This window comes from Microtus ochrogaster, chromosome 4 (genome assembly GCF_000317375.1).
Source record: "Microtus ochrogaster isolate Prairie Vole_2 chromosome 4, MicOch1.0, whole genome shotgun sequence".
NCBI classification, from domain to species: Eukaryota; Metazoa; Chordata; class Mammalia; order Rodentia; family Cricetidae; genus Microtus; species Microtus ochrogaster.
In genome coordinates, this window is record NC_022011.1 from 67,526,600 (window position 1) to 67,546,544 (window position 19,945).

Below are 19,945 nucleotides of genomic sequence, written 5' to 3' on the forward strand. Positions count from 1 at the left end.
TGAAGAACTGATTCCATACCTTTAAGATTCTTTAGTCTACATCAGGATCATAAGATGTACTAGTTTTCTAGGACTACTGTAATAAATTGTCACAACATACTGTCTTAAAACATTAGAAGATTATTTTTCTGGAGGCTAAAATCAAGGTGTCAGAAGTGCCTTCTGCCTCAGCAACCTTCCTGAGAATCTTTTCTACCCTAAGTAACTTGCTGTAGCTTTCATCCTGGGTGTTCTGCAGTTTTTAAATATGTCAGTCTTCTGTTAACTTTTCCTGGGAGATGCAAGCAAATCCCCAATCACCCAAAAAGGGACCAATTACTGACCCAAGTATGACTGTAATAAATCCAACTTGGTGAGATCAATTAATTTTATTGGACTTTCTTACAGAACATAGGCAAGGGGTTATAACAGGATCAAGGGTGCCCCTAACAACTGTTTTACCATAAAGTCCAGCTTTGGATGGTTACCTCATAGACCAGGGAGTGGAGAGAGTCATCATGGAGTCCCACTTCAAATTAACCCTTCAATTCTTATATGCTATACCATCTCTCGGATCACTGACAATTAGGACAGGCTGTTACACCTGGAATCCCAGGCAAGCATCTCCAGACCCCTTCTGAAAAGGACCTATAACTGCATTGCTAATGACATACACCTGCTTACTACTGTATTGTTTGGCTTTAGTTGCCATGGCAGCAGAAGCAAAGCGTGAGAGGGCATCTTTTTATCAACCCAGGGAGAAGTTCAATAAAACAATTACTCCAGGCTCTACTTTAGCTTCCCAAGGCTCACTTTCTCTTTCTCTTCTAAAGACACCAGTCATTCTGGATGAAGGGCCCCTCTAACATGGATATCATGACAGCCAATTACAAGTTTAATGAGCACATTTCTCAAAGAGATTCACATTCCAAAGAACGTGATATTAAAGCCACATGTTATTTTAGAAGACACATTTGGTGCATATCAGGAGGCATGGGAATGCGGATAAAACTAAATGACTTCTCTATGAAGGAGGAGGTTGCTATCCCTGTCAGGAGAGAACCGATGATCAGAGAGGCTTTGCAGGACTGGACAACATGAAGCACCATGGAGCCACACCAGTGTGGAAGACTTGACTGTTTCCATTATAAATAAGCAAGGCCCTGGGAATTACCTAGGACACCATTCTGAGAGTTGTGTCATGTCTGTTACTGGGCAAATGTAGCAGTCTAAGACCTACCTCACATGCAGTGATGGTGACTGGACCATTTCAGATGAGGAGTCTGAGCTGCTCTCCAGCATTCAAACGACTCTGCCTGTGGTCAGCAACTCTCAGAGCTTCTCAGGCCTTAGAACATGCATTGTCTACCTGGTTAGCAACATGGTGAGAGACATCCGAAATGGAAACTCTAAAAAATATCTCAAATGCTCCCTGTGCAAGGAGCTCTGAAACTGCCAGACTGGAAAAGAGGAAGCAGTTACAATGAGAATGTTTGAGTAAGATTATTGACTGACCTAGATCCTATGCATATATGTGATGGTTGTGTAGCTTGGTCTTCTTATGGGACTAACAGTGAAAGTGGGATCTGTCTTTGACTCTTTCGCTGGCTTTTGGGACCCTATTCCTCATGCTTGGTTGCCTTGCCCAGCCTTAATACAAGATGAGGTACTTAATCTTACTACAACTCGATACGCCATGCTTTGTTGACATCCGTGGGAACCCTGCACTTCTCTGAATAGAAACAGAGGAGTAGATGTAGGGGGCAGAGAGAAGGTGGGAGGAGCAACTTGGAGGAAAGAGGGAAGGGTAACTGTGGACGGATGTAAAATAAATTAAAAAATGAAAATTGATTGTCCTCCATGAGAATTGAGAGTAGACAGAGGCAATGGCCAGAGGAGAGGCTTAAATTGCTAAATAATACAATCTGACCTATAGATGATCAGACCCTAACTGATAAGCTGTTATTAAAATGAATATCATCTCACTATTCATAGTATCATGTTTCCCTTGAGAGTAGACCATGATAGTTTCTCTTTCAACGTTTATGCTAAGGTTAAAAGATGTTTTGGACAGAATTTTACCTGAATATATGTATTGAATTTCAGTCACAAATTGTGTTTACATTTGAAGATTTGGCTTTTTATATTTTGCAGTTCCATGAATATATTCTGATAAAAATGTAAAGTTTATTGTACAGTGAAAGAAGGGGAGAATTTAATAGTTATATATATATATATATATATGATATATATATATATATATATCATAGTGCATAGAGTTTCTTACATGTATGGGAGTTCCATTATTGTTAAATTCTTCCTATTTGATCCTGTCTGGTGGAAAAAAGAATACACAGATAATTGAATCCTAGTCAGCTTACCTTAATTAAAATGAATGAACTTTAAGTTCAATCAGTATTAAAGCCAATTTAACAATGGGAAGCTGGAAACATGTTAAATCAGGAGTTTCTGTAATTCAGTTCTGGTTCTAGTAAGTACTGGTTGCTACTGGTAAAGACATATGGTTGGGTAGTAGAAAAAGTGGAAGTTTCCTTTTGTATGTGTGTGTAAAAACATATTACAAAGCTTTTCCCATGAAGGAAGTCTATCTCAGTCACCAGCATGTGTGATAGGGAAAGGTACTTTAGTTGTTATTTAAGTTGGAGATTGCATATCTTACAATATGGCTCAACATATAAAGGTTTCAGCTACAATAGTGGAGGAACAAATTGTGCAGATTCAGAACTGGAAATTCCAAATAGCAACTGAAAGCAACTGTGAAATCTTGAGACACTCAGCAGTCAACAGTCACAGGGGACAGTGGTTTCCTAGGAAATCCAATAGGAGTCTGAAGGTTGTCCCAAACATCAAAAGCATGTTTGAAGTGTACAATGTGAAGCTGTCAGGAAAGTCTGCAACCAAAAATGAGCACTTTTCCTTCATATACTTGAGCAGAAATCATGGCATAAGCATGGACAAGCAATGGTAAACTCTGAACTCCAGATAGATTATCAAAGTAGGAATCTACAACCACATCCACAATGAGAGAAATTGTTCCAAGACTGGGACAGTACTAAATAATAGTTATTGAATGCACGCTGTGTAGCATAACTCTGGCAGGTATTTCAAATATTTGCTTCACTACACCCAAAGTAAGTGTTATGTGTCTATTACATCAGGGATAGTTCAAAAAACAGAAAATGACAGATACAGATCAATAGAAGATAGATATGAAAGAAAACCCAATAAGCTCTGAGTCAAAAAATTAAAGGCATGTGTGGACTAATATGTCAACACTTTTTCTATAATGACTCAAAAATCCTGAAATAATTGATGGTACAAATGAGAGACCGTATCATGCATAAAGCAAATTAATCTTGCTTTAACTTAATTTTTGAAACTTTTATAAAAGTATACCGTATATTTTCCTCATTTCTACCCCTGTCCTTCCTCTAACTCCTATGGTATTGCTTTTATGACCTCTCAAATTTATTACCTCTTCTACAATTGTTAGTGTTCCATATCTATGTATATAAACACACATACAAACATTCAGAACCTACTCAATCCACCCATTGAATGTTGCTCATATGTAGAAGTGATAAGGAATTACCACTTGAAATTGGATAGACTACCATCTGCAGACAAGTGTTATCCCTTTGAAAGACAGTTCTTGTGCTGTCTTACATATGTGTTATATATATGTGTGTATGTGTGTGCATATATATAATTTCATCCTATTGATTATATTCCTCTAAAGCAAAGGTTCTCAATATGTGGTTTGTGACCCCTTTGGATATTGAATGACCCTTTCACAAGGGTTATCTAACCCGTAGGAACACATACATATTTATACTATATTTCATAACAGTAGTGAAATTACATTTGTGAAGTAGCAACAAAGGAAATTTCATTATTGGAAATCACCACAACATGAGGACCTATATTAAAGGGCCAGAATGTTAGGAATATTGAGAAGCACTGGTCTAGAGAACCTGACTAATATTAGGTTCTTACCTTAAGTTCTAGGAAACAACCAAAGGTGATAGCCATAGCTTATATCATTTCGGCAGTCTTTCAGACATCTCTGACCAAAACATGAAGGGAAGTTTCCCATGCCTGGCTCTTGGATTCTCTCTCTCTCTCTCTCTCTCTCTCTCTCTCTCTTTCTGCTTCTAAGAAATGTTTATTAAATAATATGTTTCCTTATATTTTTAAAACACCCTTAGTATAACTTAATTTTCCTTCCACCCTCTTCCTGTGTATTACGTTCTCTTCTCTAATTCCCAGTTAAAGCATTCCCATTCTCTTTTCTTCCCCTTTCTAGAATCTGTGTCCTACTGATCTCTACGACTCCTTCCCCTGCTGAGTTTTAGGATAGATTTTTACAGTAGCATTGAAGCAAAGAATTGTCAATTTTGCAGAATATTTTTTGACCTAGTGCTATGATGAGTAAAATAAATTTCTCCAACATTTTATTTCTTGTAGATTTACAACTAGATTCAGTTATTTAAGTAACTTCATTAATAAATTATCCAGTTAGAGTAGGCAATTTTGAGTTGTGTACAGGAAGCTGTTTTTACTTTTTAAAAATTTTAAATTATGTTTTGACAATTTTACACATGTATATAAACTATTTTGATCCTATTCTTCCCTTATTCACCTCTCCTGTCTTATCTATCTCATAATCCTCTGGACCAATTATTTTTCCCACCACGGCGCCCATATTTTACTGAGCTTTTTATTGTTATAAAATTCATTGCATTTCAATAAGAATCATTTATATATGCATGATTGTGAGGTTATTAATACACCATGGACAATTTACCAGGGGGTATATTACTGAAGAGAAATAAACCTCCTTCAGTGACCATTATCTGAACCATTAGTTGGGGGTCTCAGCCTTACCTAGATAAACTTCTTCATTAAGTGATGTCCATGGGAGCAAGAAGTTTATGTAGGTAAGGCTAAGAACACAATCTAAGCTCATAAATATAAGTATTTAGAAAACAATTTTACGTGTCCATTTACTAAAACAGTAATGGGTTCCTCCTTAGGGTCTATGCTATGACTTTTTGAGAGATTTTAGCCTGATTTGATTCCATTTGTAAAGTGCATCTCAAATCTCAAAAAAAAAAAGTGATTGGTTATTCTACACCAATCATGAGCCTATTGTACAAACAGACACATCCTGACCGGTTGATCTGCTATGTAGAGTTCAGGGTCCATTGTAGAGCAAGTGCTCTGTTGACTTCTCTTGCATGGTACCCTACCCCTCCAGAACTACTGAGGTTAACATATCGGGGGCGGGGGGAGTTTATGGCTGGGTTCTAGCTTGATTTGTCTTCTTTAGATGCAAACCATGGAATAGGGTCTTATCATCAAGTTCTGATGGATAAATAAGAGCAACTACATCTGGTGTTATGGATACCTCTAAGACCTTTCTGATTAGCAGGTCATAGGGAGATAGCCAATGCCTATTGGTTGGTCTTGTTGTTTAATTGTCCATGGTTTCAAGTAGCAGCATTATCTACCAATGCAATTCTAATTATTTTACTTTAATTTTTAAAAATTAATCTACAAGGTAATAGGTTTTTAAAAATTAACCTACAAGGGATTTCCATAAGTCTTCAGTTTTAGTTAAGTCTCCTGAAACCTCTCGTCTCCCAATAAAAATATTTACAATGTAGGTTAAACTTAATTATTGCCAAATTTTCTGTAGGTACTAGGGGTTGAGCTTAGCCACATGTGTTAGTCAATGCTCCTCCTCTGAGCTACATCTTCCAGCTATGCAATCTTTTTAAGACTATAGTCTAGCCAGTAATTTTAAGACTGTATTTTAGACTGCAGTTTAGGGCTCTAGAAGATCTCAGAATTCTTGGTAAAACACAAACCTTGGAGATGACCTTTCTAAATGTATTGCCTCTGATATTCAAATTAAAAAGAAGGACCCACAGAATACTAAACTTTGCTGATCATAGCCAAAAGAAGAGAGCTAATTTTCTAATTACCATCATAATACTCCTCACGAAACCTTAATAGTTAATGTTATGAATAAGTTATTAACACTAATACAAAATAATAAAATTTGTAGTCAATTTGAATTCCCAGTGAGCCAATTATCTGCCTTGGCATTTCCAGGGTATTTTGAAAAGAATTAATGTTGTCAAAATTAGCCAAAATCATAGAAGAAAGAATATTATAGTAGAATGTAAGGTGATTGAGATCTTGAAAAGACAAATATCCTATATTTATAAACCTTCTGATAACATTAATAAAATTTATAAGATGTACTTAAACTTCTATAAAGTTTACTGTATAGATTTAGGGAACTGGTGAGATGGAGAGAAGAAGGACCGTCCTTTTGAAGCTCTGCTGTCTACAAACCAGTATTAATTGACAGGTTTGTGCTCCATTGCTCCATTAAGCATGTATCACATAGGAAATGCAAGGTCAGCTTACAAGCATTTACTAATGACACTTGTTAAATCAAAGCTAAATTGCTTTCCGTCTTTTAAGGGAGATGACGTTCTCGTAGCCTGCTCTCTGACAAATTAGCAGCAAGATGATGCAGCCTTTGTAGGATCAACAGAGAAGACTTGAACTGTGTGGATAGAAGAATATGCTAATGTTCACAGATAGCTTTGCTAAACAGTGCGTTTTATAAACCCAATATTATTTTATTAGCTGAATTTTCTATTTTTAGGTGTTTTCTTATACTGCTGACAAAGAAATTCGAACTGATGACTTGTGCCTGGATGTCTCCAGACTCAATGGACCTGTAATCATGTTGAAATGCCACCATATGAGAGGAAATCAGCTATGGGAATATGATGCTGAGGTATGATGTTTGCTATGACTTACTTAGCACTTAGCACTTAAACTCGGTTATTTTCTTTTAAAAAAAGCCAAAGAAGAAATTATTTTAAAATGCATAATTATATTCAGATAACATTGGGGTGGCATAGCATATAAATTGGATTTTGTCATACTAGTCTAGTGCTATGAAATCATTTTATGTGGTAAAAAAATTTTATCTTCATGTATATTTCAAATATAAGTCCAGTAAGATATGCTTCCATGAGATGTAAGTGTAAATATCTGCATATAGGAAAATATGGAAATATGTTTGTATTTTAAACCTGTTCCATTATAATATATGATGTTTATAATTTTCAATCTAACCCTTAAAAGACCTGATAAGATTGTCAAGATTTATTTCCTTTTCTTGCAAACAATATTACAGGGAATCTATTTCTATTTACCATAGAGGATTTGTGGTAGAATCAAAAGCACTAGTCAGGAATAGAGTTAGCCAAGTAATCACCTCCCAGCATATTATTCCCTAATGAAGGAGAGGAGGGTAATGAAAACAAATAAATTAAAAAAAAATTCTGAGGATTTACTTAGGCCATGTGCAAAAATTACTTCAGCCATCAGATGGAGCTAATAAAAAAGAGATGAGTTCTCTTTCAAAGACTAATCCTCAAAAACACTCTTATTTCTTTCAAATCTCTTGGTTTAGGAAGATGAATTGATCATTGGGTTACATGTTAGGCAATATTAAATAGGAACTGATACTTCCACAAAAGCTTAGACTATATTCTTATAAGATAAAAATGTAATAGAAGTAAACACACTCTATAGGTTCAGTGTTCCTCAAAAACCTATTTTTCAATATCTCTGGGACCATTACTCTAATAACAAGATCTTATTTCAAAATTTATTTTGAATACCATTTTAAACTCCAATACTTTCTGGGCTGATATGCCGAATAGAAAAAAATAGATCAGTTCTTACAAGATTAGAAATGCTTGCACAAGGAATATTTGGAGCCCAAATTTTGAATATTGCCAGGCTCTAAGGATATCAGATATTTTCTGGGACATAAAGACAAAACCTTGAATCCTCTCATGTTGCATTATTATGCTCTCCACTGATACCTTTCGTGCTTTATTTGACGACCATTTTATGTTCCTGAACTTGAACTGTTCAAACAATGGTATTTGTTATCTCCTTACTTTACATTAAGCCTCCCAAAGAACATCTCTCTAGTGAATTCAAGTGTGGAATCTGAATCTCTTTTCTGATTTGACCTCTTCTGTGAGAAAAAGAGCACAGAAGTCCTGTGAATAATGTTTATTATTAAATAAAGCATTGTGTTCTTGCTACTTAAATCTTCCCAAATCATAAAATATCATTAGGTTTTTGCAAGAAGCAGTAAAATATGGTACATGTGTATTAAAAAAGAAAGATTATTTTAGAAGATAAAGCTATGTTTATTTCAGTATTAATGTCCCAATCTTTAAAATTTTCTGAAGCTCTTGGCTAAACAATAGCTTCTATGGTCACAAGCAAAATTCCTCCACTTTGATAATATTCCTGATAATTGCATTTATATCTTTTTTTACTATAATTAACATTTACATTGAATACTAAGTAATATTTTTAAGAAATGTAAAAGCATAGCTTTACAACCAGACAGACATTTTGCGTATTTCTTCTCAGAATTTTATTCTTCTGTAATATTTTAGGGAACTCTAAATTTTGAGATATATTAGACTTTGGGGTACTCCTAAGATTCTTACACTATGCCATCCATTTTAAGAATTTTTATTGTAAACAAGTAATTTCCTATCAAAAAACATTTGTCATCATTTCATTTCTTCTTATGTTCATGCATTAGAAAATAAATTTTGGAGTTCTACTTGTATAATGACAGTTCTCCTGTCATCAGTGAGACATGGTTCAGCAGGTAAAGACACTTAATATACAAGACTGGAGATTGGAGCTCAGACGCTGGAACTGAGAACGTTGGAGAGAGAACCGGCTCCACAAAGTTGTCCTCATATTCCCACATATGTGTGTGTGAGAGCTCATCTCTCTCTCTCTCTCTCTCTCTCTCTCTCTCTCTCTCTCTCTCTCTCTCTCTCTCTCTCACACACACACACACACACACAATAGTAAATTACAATTATAAAATAAATATATATGTATGTGAATGTGGAGACACCGTATGAGAATGAACGAATAGCACATTATTGTCCTCTGCCCGCTAAAAATTATTTTTGAAATTTGATTATGTTTTGTGGTAACTAAAAGGAGTATAATGCATTTATGAAAGTGAAATACTTTTGATGACTTCCTTTACTTCTAAGTGTTACATTTAAGGACCTTTCTTTCCATAGCATATTCTGATAACTGCTATAAGCAGTGATTCGAGAGATAGCAAACTCTTCTAGAATCTGAGACATGAGGTTTTAACACATGAGATCGAAATTTCCGGTGTTTGCTTTATTTTGTTTATTTATTCCCTGGTCTTCAATATGCATGTTACAATTTTATCTAGTCTCTAAGCTTCTGTATTTTGTTTTGATTTTATATGTATGAGTTTTTGCCTGAATGCAGTCTGTGTATGCCGTGCACCTGGAGGCCAGAAGGGAGTTAAGTATCTCCTGGGACCAGAGTTACAGATAGATGTGAGCTGCTCCGTGGGTGCTGGGAATTGAGGTCCACAACAAGAACAGCCAGTCCTCTTAACTGCTGAGCCATCTCTCAAGCCTTCTTTTTATAGACTGTTGCAAACCAATGCAAACTTAGGAAAGGACAAAAAAAAAGGGGGGGGGACTTTGGGAAATGCAAAGACTTCAGGGAACCCAGAGGCAGTAGAAGAAATAAAAAGGATGGGAGATGCCAAGGTGTGAAGAAGTCCCTGTTCTGTGGCTCTGTTCTCTCTTTCCAACACTGGAAGGGGTTAAAGAGGAATGGAGCTGCTTGTTCCCTCTTTATTTCAGTTCTTTGTCATTTGCTAGTAAGGGTAAAATTTCCCTTCTTTGAGAAATCTCTGAGGTGATGCAGTTTTGAGTCAGAATAAAACCCGGTGGAGTTCACAAAATTACAGAGCTGAAACAAACCTTAAACTTCTCTCCTTTGAGCTTTGTCGGGACAGACCTGAATCACAAAGATTACCCTGCTAGGAGCAGAGCTAGGGTTTAGGTCCTAATAAAGTTTTCAAAGAAAGCTAGTTACTAGTCCAATTGTGAATCTCACAGTGTGAAGTGTTGAAATATTCCATCGCCTTGTCTGCCCCGTTCCTTTCAGTCTGTGAAAAGAAAAAGTCATCAATAGGAACACATAGAATCTTCAGAACAGGCAGAACACCACATGCCTCTAAGCATGGAGTCTCTCTTGCTGGTTTGGTTTGTTATCTGCTTGGGTGAACAAAGGGAAAAAAGGAAAGAAAGCTAATGGGTGGCTGTGATTTCTCTGTTTGCTTAAGACGTTCTTGCCACAACCTTACAAAACAGTTATTGTCAGTCTCTATGTTCTTAATAAAGCTGTGTCAATAGTGCATCAAGGTGTCTGGCACTAAAGCCAGAAATTTCCTACAATACTAATTTGCCTCCTGAGGGCATTGAAATACCACAAAGAAATGGATGCTTTCAGTGATGGGGATCCTATAAACAGGGCAGATAGTGGGACCCTGTTACAAACAAGCAAATGCTAACAGTCACTTGCAGTATCAGATTGTTACCACGTATGAATGTCTCCTTTCCTTAATGATAAGAAAGTACAATAAATATTATCTGTTTAAAATGCTAAATAGCCATACAACTACTCTATCACAATAATGGCTTAGAAACTTAAGGTAATTGTCTTCATAAGATAATTAATATAAAAGTTCTCTTCTTATTGAATGGAGCTAAATATGTATTGGTGATAAATGCCTATCTCTGGCTAAAGGATTGCCATACCTGCGGTATGATTGAGCATCCTTTGGGTAAATACCCAAAAGTGGTATTGCTGAGTCTGGAAGTAGATTATTTTCTAATTTTCTGAGACAGCATTGCTCAGTTTATGTTTATAGCAGCCTTTGTAAAAGTCAGAAACTGGAAACAATGTAAATATCCCTTGACTGAAGACAAAGATAAAGAACATGTGGTATATTTACATAATTGAGTACTACACAACAGAAAAAAATAAGACATCTTGGAATTTGCAGGCAAATAAATGGATAGATCTAGAAAACATCTTATTGAGTGAGGTAACCCAGACCCAGAAAGACAAATATAATATGTACTCACTCATAAGTAGCATTTAGACATAAAGCAAAGAAAATCAAGCCTACAATTTCACAAACCCAGAGAGCCCAGGCAACAAAGAGGACCCTAAGAGAGGCATACATGAATCGAATCTACATGAGAAGTAGAAAAAGACACGATCTCCTGAGTAAATTGGGAATGTGGGGATCATGGGTGAGCATAGAAGGGGAAAGAGGAGGAAGGGAGAACAGCAGAGAAAAATATATAGCTCAATAAAAACAAAACAAAAGAGTTACAGTGCCTTCTGAATCTCCTAAGTAGCTTTGTAAAATATATTTAAATTAAACTACAATTACACCACTCTTCCCTTCCTTCTCTCCAACCACTTCCATGCTTCCTCCTTCTAAATTTTATCACTTTCTCCTTTTCAAATTGATAATTGATTATTATTTTTACATAATAGAGATTACAGTGCACAGATATAGAAATACAACCTTCCGAGCACATAAAAGTCCACGTTTCTTAAACAACGCAACATGAGTATTATTTGCACTCTGTTATGGCTGGCATCCCTAGTTTGATTTGATGAGATCATAAGTGTTTTCATCAGCAACACAGAACGTTTGATATAGAATACTAATAATATTATCCTGATGTTTTAGGATCATGGAATATCTCTTTCCAGCAAGTTCAAACAAAGAGAAAGCAACAGATTTCACATCACTAGACAGCTTTGTATTTTTTTTTATTAAAGTGCATGTGTCATCCATTTTATTTCACTTCGGTTTGTTTTTATACTCTCAACACCACTCGTGTGTTCCAATCTATTCCAAATCTACATTTTCCTGCAGTATCAGTACTTAATCATATTTTTTTTGAACATCCAGGCAGCTACATACAGTGATACAATCTAATTTTAGATCAGAGCACTTCTGCTTAACAAACACTAATCCGCAAAAAAAAAAAAAAAAGAGGGACAGAGCAAAACATGATGCTAAAAATAAGTGTTGCTTTTCACATGACAGGCAAATTGGCTGAGGAACCACTTGGTTTACATTCTATCCATAGGAAACGATTGCATTGAACTTACCGAAAATACAGAGGCTTTTATTAAATCATTCTTAACCAACCTCTTTTATTTGCCCTTATCAGAAAGCAGGTAAATGGGAATATAATTTCAAGGTAAGTGGCCTACAATTACTAATCTCCCACATTCCCATGTAGTAGAATTTCTAATAATAAATGATGGCTCAGCTTACCGTTTGAAGGTCATATCCATTAGACTAGCATTACCTTCCCATGTTCCCAATGACCCACAGCTTTGATTTCTTGCTAAAATCAGCTAATAGAAATGTCAGTGGATTAGTGTTGCATTTATATCCTTTCCTGACTGTTTATACTTGCTTTTTAGAATACGTGTGTTCCTCTGGATATGCAGTTCGCATTCTTAAGAAACCACACTAAATGTTTTCAGCAAAAACATTTTGAGATTAAGATTTAGAAAACAGCTATTTAGTATTTGGCCAAGAGGTTTTGAAATCTCTGACTTCTTCCTTTGTTATTTATTTATTTGTTTGTTTGTTTGTTTATTTATTTATTTATTTATTTATTTATTTATTTAGGCAGGGTTTCTCTGTAGCTTTGGAGCCTATCCTGGAACTCACTCTGTGGACCAGTCTGGCCTCGAATTCACAGAGATCCACCTGCCTCTGCCTCCCAAGTGCTGGGATTAAAGGTGTGTGCTGCCATCGCCCAGTTTAACCTATGACTTCTTATTAAGTCATAGTCCTATTAAGTTTTATGATAATCGAAGGCCAGTCTTTTTATCTTTCTATGTAATAATGTAAATTTATTGTTCTTATTTTAAATTTTTAGTATGCTGACTGAGATAGCTGTAGCCATTTCGGCAATCAGCTATGCAGCCAGCTGTATGTGATCATCACACTATCATGTCTTTAACACAAGTGTTATGCTTTAGTTTTATCACCAAAATTATTTTCCTAGCCTGATCCCATTTGGATTAAGTAGGACCTGTGCAGTTTGGATTATAGATTTGTAAGTAGCTTATGACTTTCCAGATGCAAATATGTCATTACAGAAATCACACACTTTTCTCATGTATCTTTAGATACTGTGATTCAAATTCTATTCATAGCAGTGAAACACAATGCCCTACATTTTTGCACAGAATGACTAATTGATGCTATGTTATACTAAAAAGATAATACTAGCTATAGACTCACATAACTCTGCTTAGCTATCGAATTTTTAATATTCCCATTGAAAAAGACATCTCTCAGTAAGCTACATGGGAGCCTGCAAGTCATATTTCTCCAATATGTGATTTGCTGTGAGAGCCTCATAATGAAGTATTCATTGCAAAATTGACAAAGGCATGCATGAGACACTCAAAGAATTAATAAAAGTATTTAGAAAGGATTTCCAAAATATAAATGAAAGGAGGATTATTAAATTTGATGACTTCATTCTCATAGACAGACATGTGATATATTTAATAATCATTTCCTTTTGTAGCCAGAAGATTTTGTAAAAAATAAATGCACTTTCCTTTGCTTTCAAATAAAGAACACTAAATGACACGTGGTTTGGAAAGTAAAGACTATGGAGATGGGCTTGAGTGTTTAAATTTTCTCCTGATTTATAGCTTTGTAAAAGTACATCTTAATTCATATTTTTCCTATTAATTATGCTTGAAATTTATAATTCCTAACAAAAGAATTTTGTGCCTTAAAATGACATTTTCTAGGTAAAATTTCTAGCAATAAGAAAAATCAATTAGCAGTAGATGATGTTGCCTAATTTAAACAGTGTAGATACATGCATATTTAGTCCAGAAAACTAGTCAAAGTGTGCCTTGGGCAGCATCATTTTATAGGTAAAATATGATGCGTTTTCCTATGTTTTCTAACTGTGTAATCACTAGATACCATTTCTCTGTAGCAGATAAACCCTGCAAAGGTAAACCCAGTGATTGCATCCATTATGCTGTCCACAAATTGGAGTTTACTTCAATAAAATTTATTTTCTTAATTGGCTTAACTAAATTTTTTGATTAATATTATTTAGTATATCTCTGGGCTGGCCCTGGAGTGGATGATTTGTTTAATATATCTACATATTTTTTGAACTTATACTTGGGAATAAGAAATAGGCAAGTAAAATTAGTTATTACATTCACGGGGGATTTTGTCTTTTCTTGCTCTTTCTCTTCATGTATTCTACCATGCTTACTAATAAGTATGCCATTGCATGTGTGGATTCCTTAGGTCCCTAGAGCCCAGCTTAGGCCCATGAAAACCTAAAACAAAATCATCTCAGGCAGTTTTCTTTAGTATCCTCGCAGGCTGGGCAACAAGCATATGAGGACACTAACAGAAGAGAATTCTCTGTGATAATTATTTTGAGTAACCTCTCTCAGAACAACTCACTTGGCACTGAAATGTATTTATTACAAGATTACAAAAACAAAATTCTATCAAAAATAACTTTTGCCTGTAATTTTCTATCATCTGAAGTCAAATTCCTCCTTAGTAATCTGTCTTAACTCCATTTTTTCTACTGAGTAAAGCTGATATTAAAGGCGTCTGAAAGGCTGCCACTCACTGCTCCGTGGATGCAATTATTGTGACGTGTGTCTCCCATCCTTTCCCAGGCGAAATTGTATGTTGTCTGCTATGATTGATTTATTGCTGCCTTTGTACTTCATTTGTCATTACTCATTATTTTCTTTGTCAAACAGACCCACACTTTGGTTCACATAATCATGCAGGCCTGCCTCTCAATAAGCAAAGTGCCGGATGGCTCCCAACATCCTACCATGGAGACCTGTAATGATAGCACTTCGCAAAAATGGCTACTAAGAAATTACACAAGAGAAGAGGTTTTTAGAAATATATTTGGAAATCTTACTGATGATTTTTTTCTTTAATGCTTGTAGAGGTTTGTGTTTCAGACTTCTTAAATTTACTTTAGTTATCAAAATATGAAATTTTATTTAAACACTTTACGGCGTTATTTTTTTCATCTTTTACTTTCTAGCTGCTCATTAATTTGGAGACTGGATATTTTAAGTAATAATTAGTCTTCATTAACAAATATGTATTTTCCAGTTCTTATTTCAAATATGCATGTATATATATGTATATGTCTGTAAATTTAATGGGTTAAATACATTGTGAAATATTTATTCTGTTTAAGCCTCACACTAACCACATCTGTATGAAAATGAATTGTATATAAAAGGTGACTTAATATAACATATGTTAAAAATGAATTATTTTGGAACTGTGAAATTATTTAGTTTTGTCACATTTTATTCAGAGGCTCAATTGTGTGTGTGTGTGTGTGTGTGTGTGTTGTGTGTGAGTATGTGTACCACATCTTCACATTTTGTACATTATCTTTGCTTATTCTGAGAATCTAAGTAAATCCTTCACTAAGTTACCCTGTACAGCTCATGCAAAAGGCATATCTACACGTGTCTTCTGTGGTTAGACAGGTGGTACAGTTAAAAATCAAAGCTCTTCAAAGGCATGTGTTTTATTTATCATTTTCATAAATGGTGACATTTTCTCATTAAATAATTAAGTGAATTTTATTCAGTTCAAGTCAATAAACAATTGTGAAATAATTTTGTAAATGTTATAAATAAAAGCATATTTTGAATTCTTGGATTTAAGGGACTTTTTAAAAAAGCAATAAATAAGTGATTTTTTTTGTTTAGTCACTAGCTGTGGGGATGCATGGGAGGTTCTAGAGGTTTTCTGGTTCCAATAAACCAGCTAAAGCTGTTGATGTATAATTGAACTTCACTGCTGTGGCACTGCTAAAAACAGAAATAAGGAGATGAGAGGGCAGAACAGGTATTATTTGAATTAGAGTGTATTTGAATCATGGACAATCCAAACAAGAGATGGAAAAATTGGAGTAGCCAAGACCATTTGGATGAAGAGGAATTGTTAGAAGGCAATTTACATGTAATATTTGAGTTTGTCTTTTTTGGGGGGAGGGGAGGAAGGGGTTGAGACAGGGTTCCTGTATGTAGCCCTAGCTGTCCTGGAACTTGCCCTGGTAGACCAGGCTGGCCTTGAACTCAGATACCTGCCACTGAAAGCTAGGACAGTAGCCTGCAGCAGTTCCCTCCTGGCTTCCAGCAGCTTCTGGAAACTAGCTATCTTTCCCAAAGGTCACATTCTGCACAAGGTGTTGAGATCTCCACCAGGCAGAGGAGGAAACCAAACATGCTCAAAGTAGATAGTAGCTCTGGTAAAATCTCCATAAACAACAGTGCATAGGAACCAACTTAAAAGTTTCTGCTCTTAGAGAAGCCCGCAGTTTGATTACTGACAGACAGGCACATGGACATTTACAGACGACATGTACCCCCAACAAATTATCAAGTGCAAGAAAACATAAAAAGAAATTTTTTTTCAAAGAACGATGAGCCTAAATGCCTAAAACCGTGTTTATAGCCGTAATGCCTAAAAACACAGTTAACTCTTTTTTTACTCTTACTTGGTTTCTGAGGACTTAGAGTTCTTTGACAGAAATTCAAATACTTAAAAGCAGAAGGGGAAAAAAGAGATGTGCAAACATTTGTTAAATGTAACTCAGAGTTTTCTAATGAAGAATCAGAGTCTTCAGAATGATTTTGGTGGCTTTCCCCGGTGCCCAACCTAGTAGAAGAGAGAAATTAATACATGCTCAGGAATACTTGAGCCTGAAATATTTGGCTTTCTAGTGTTCTACATTAGGCAGAGTTTTTCGGTTGTTCATTTGTTACCTTTGGAGAAGTGGGTTTTAACTACTAATAAGTTTTTTTTAAAGGAGACTAAACATTGATTAGAAAGAACAATACTAACTAGAATGTTCTGTACTGAGATTACTTGTGGCATTAAAAATTATTCTATGTAATTTTTTTAAAGATTTATTTTTAAAAAACTCTTTATTTCAATGTGACACATGGTAATTGACCAAATCATTCAAATACTGTGAGAAATGATTATACTACAATAAAGTAATGACAGTACATTGTATAATACATTGTGTGGTAACCTATTCAATAAATAAAAAAATTGTTTTTTAAAAGGAAACTATTAGAAGAACACAATGGGAAGTGCTTTTTTGAAGGAAAATGTACGCATAAGTTGATGCCAATTTGATATAGAGATGATTTTCTTTGTTGCTGTTGATCTTAAGTACAACGTTTTTAAAGGAAAACATTTATTTTGTTTAATTTTGGATGTAATTTTAAAAATGGCTAATCTTTGAATTTCCTGTCATTGTAAGAATAAACTATCCATCTTCTTGCTATCTTAGACAATTTCTTTTTACTTTTTCTTTTTTTTTTTTTTTACTAAAAATGACTTGAGACTCTGTATTAAAAAATGACAACAGAGTCTTCAATCTTGACATTACCTTTGTTTTTAAACACCTAGCTTTTTAATTTCCTGCTTGTGGTCAGAGAGACATCTTCCCCAGGAGGCTGCCCTCTATTTTGTCTTTTCTTACAACAGCAAAACACAGGACAAGCTACAGGTGTTTCTCTGTGTTGAGAATTTGTTGTACCCCCAACAAATTATCAAGTGCAAGAAAACATTATAAAAAGAAAACTTTCCCAAATTTTAGTTTTGATAATTTGCAAAAACATGTGTTTAGGACACAGTTTTCAAGAACAACTTGCCAATCGCCTCACATGTGTGAAAGCACTTTAACAGAAAGATCTTTTTCTGTGTTTCTGGGCATGGCCCATGAAATTAGCAAAATAATATATAACTGATAACTTGAAAGAATATCGCCTTAAAATATGTGGAAATGTGCAGTCCTAAAAAGTGAATTTCATTACAATTGGAAAGAAAAGCTGTGCAATGGCTAAACACAGTACAGTTATTAGACCTGTGAAGACAATAAAATGCATCATTATCTCTCTGTTTCAATTTAATGCTGATAAAATTGCTTAAATATGATAAGCATTCCACAAAGTTAGATGGATTATTTTTGGGTACACTAATCACTGGTCTACAGTTAATGTCTAAGATGCTATAGTTTAGTAGTTTTTAATGTGATTATCTCTGGCTACTTTGTTCATTTGGTTACCAGTTGTGTTGCTGACTTCTGCATTTATCAAATTGTTGCTGACTAGAAAACCAAGCTTCTTCATCATGATTAATATGTGTCACCTTCAACTGAACTCCAAGGTCATTTTTAGCAAAGATGTCTTAATTTCCAGCAATCTCGAATACATGTCAGCCAATTCCTTTAACCACACTCAAATGATGGTGTATCTGACAATAGCAATCATTTTATGATCGTAGTTACATGGGTAATTTAGAGACACCTGTACACAGTTCCTTTTAAAAGCATTTCATATTACTGTATATTGAAATGATATAGAATGTTTTTGAAGAGAACCCTTAATCTGGTTGCTAATAAGTTACTGACTGTTGTTTCCTTTTGCAGAGACTCACTTTGAGACATGTCAACAGTAACCAATGTCTCGATGAACCTTCTGAAGATGACAAGATGGTGCCCACCATGCAGGACTGCAGTGGCAGCAGATCTCAACAATGGTTGCTGAGGAACATGACCTTGGGGGCATGAAGACTGTTTCTACCAAGACGTGAACGTCTCTACACTTTTGTTTTTCCATTGTTTTGGTTTGGTGAAATTATTAACTTTGCCGAATTAAAAGTTTTAAAAAATACTTTTAGTATTCTAAAACACAGTTGTTTATAATTCATTTTTAGGAATGTTTATTTCCCTACTAAAATTTGTATCTGATTGAAGAAGCACATAAAATATAAGTAATAGGATACCGTTATTAAACATTTGAACTGTTTGGGGAAAAATACACTTTGTGTTTCCTTTTAAAATGTCTTTATTGGCCTCTTGTCACAGAGTTACTTGGGATTTTTTTATTTTATGTTGTAATAATGATGAAAGAGAGATCATGTAATGCCTTATACTATATCTTAATTATGAAATATTATCATTGCTTTATAAAACTTTTTTAAAAAAATGCTTCATGGAACCACGGTGAATTTCTATGCTAACAGTTGGAACACTTATAAATTGAATTCATCACACAAAATGATCAGTACAAAGAAAAAAAATTAAGTTTGCTACCAAATTCATAGACTATTAAATTATCATACCAAATAAAGGACTTAGAAATTTATTTTAAATAATAAATTTAAGTCTAATAATGAAGAGAGTGAGTCCGATATCGAGAAAAACAAGAGCATTATAAACTCCAGGAATCGCTAGTAGAGAATCTTCATCTCCACCTGAGAACAGTCTCCCTCTGAGACTTGATTTCAGGGTCTGAATCCCCAGCTGCCCTTTCTGTCCGCATACACAAAGCTGTACCTTTTCCCTTCACTCTTGGACTGTAGGTAAAAGGTGACCTTTTAGGTTCAATTTAAAACTGTTTTTACCACTTTTAGTTCAGTCAGTGATGTCATTGGCACTTTGTATTTTATTTTATGTTTTTAAAAAAGTATGGCACTATAATAATTTATTGCTATAGTATTAAATCTAACATCAGTCATTGGAAAACAAAATTCATGAGAATTCATTAACGTGATATTAATTAAACTACTAGATATGGTTTGGTAAGAAATGTGGCGCAGTCTTATTTAGGGGATGTCATGTGTTATTTCAACTTTAAAATTCCTTTGTTCACAGTGAACGAACTGATGTTGTGAAAAAGACGCAGAACACAGTGATGGACTGTTAGCAAATTTTTATATTTAATATTTAAGTGGCCACCTAGTTGTTGTATATGTATGTTTGATTTGTGTCTTTAGCAGCTAGAGGAATTCTATGGGTGTGGAAATAGAAGATTCTACAGGAGTAGAAAGTCCATTCTTTTGACCTTTTGTTTCAAATGATCTAGAAAAAGC

General features: G+C 34.8%; 1 protein-coding gene across 2 annotated transcripts in view; it reads left to right on the forward strand.

The window, feature by feature from the left end:
• Galnt13 (polypeptide N-acetylgalactosaminyltransferase 13) overlaps positions 1-19,532 on the forward strand; it is a 469,688-nt gene extending 450,156 nt beyond the window's left edge. For both annotated transcript variants that reach the window (XM_026777759.1, XM_005346417.2), the window contains 2 exons: positions 6,686-6,820; positions 18,501-19,532. In XM_026777759.1, coding sequence (XP_026633560.1) covers positions 6,686-6,820; positions 18,501-18,641 — 276 coding nt within the window. In that variant the 3' untranslated portion in view covers positions 18,642-19,532. The remainder of the gene's footprint in view (positions 1-6,685; positions 6,821-18,500) is intronic.
• Positions 19,533-19,945: the final 413 nt, after the last annotated feature.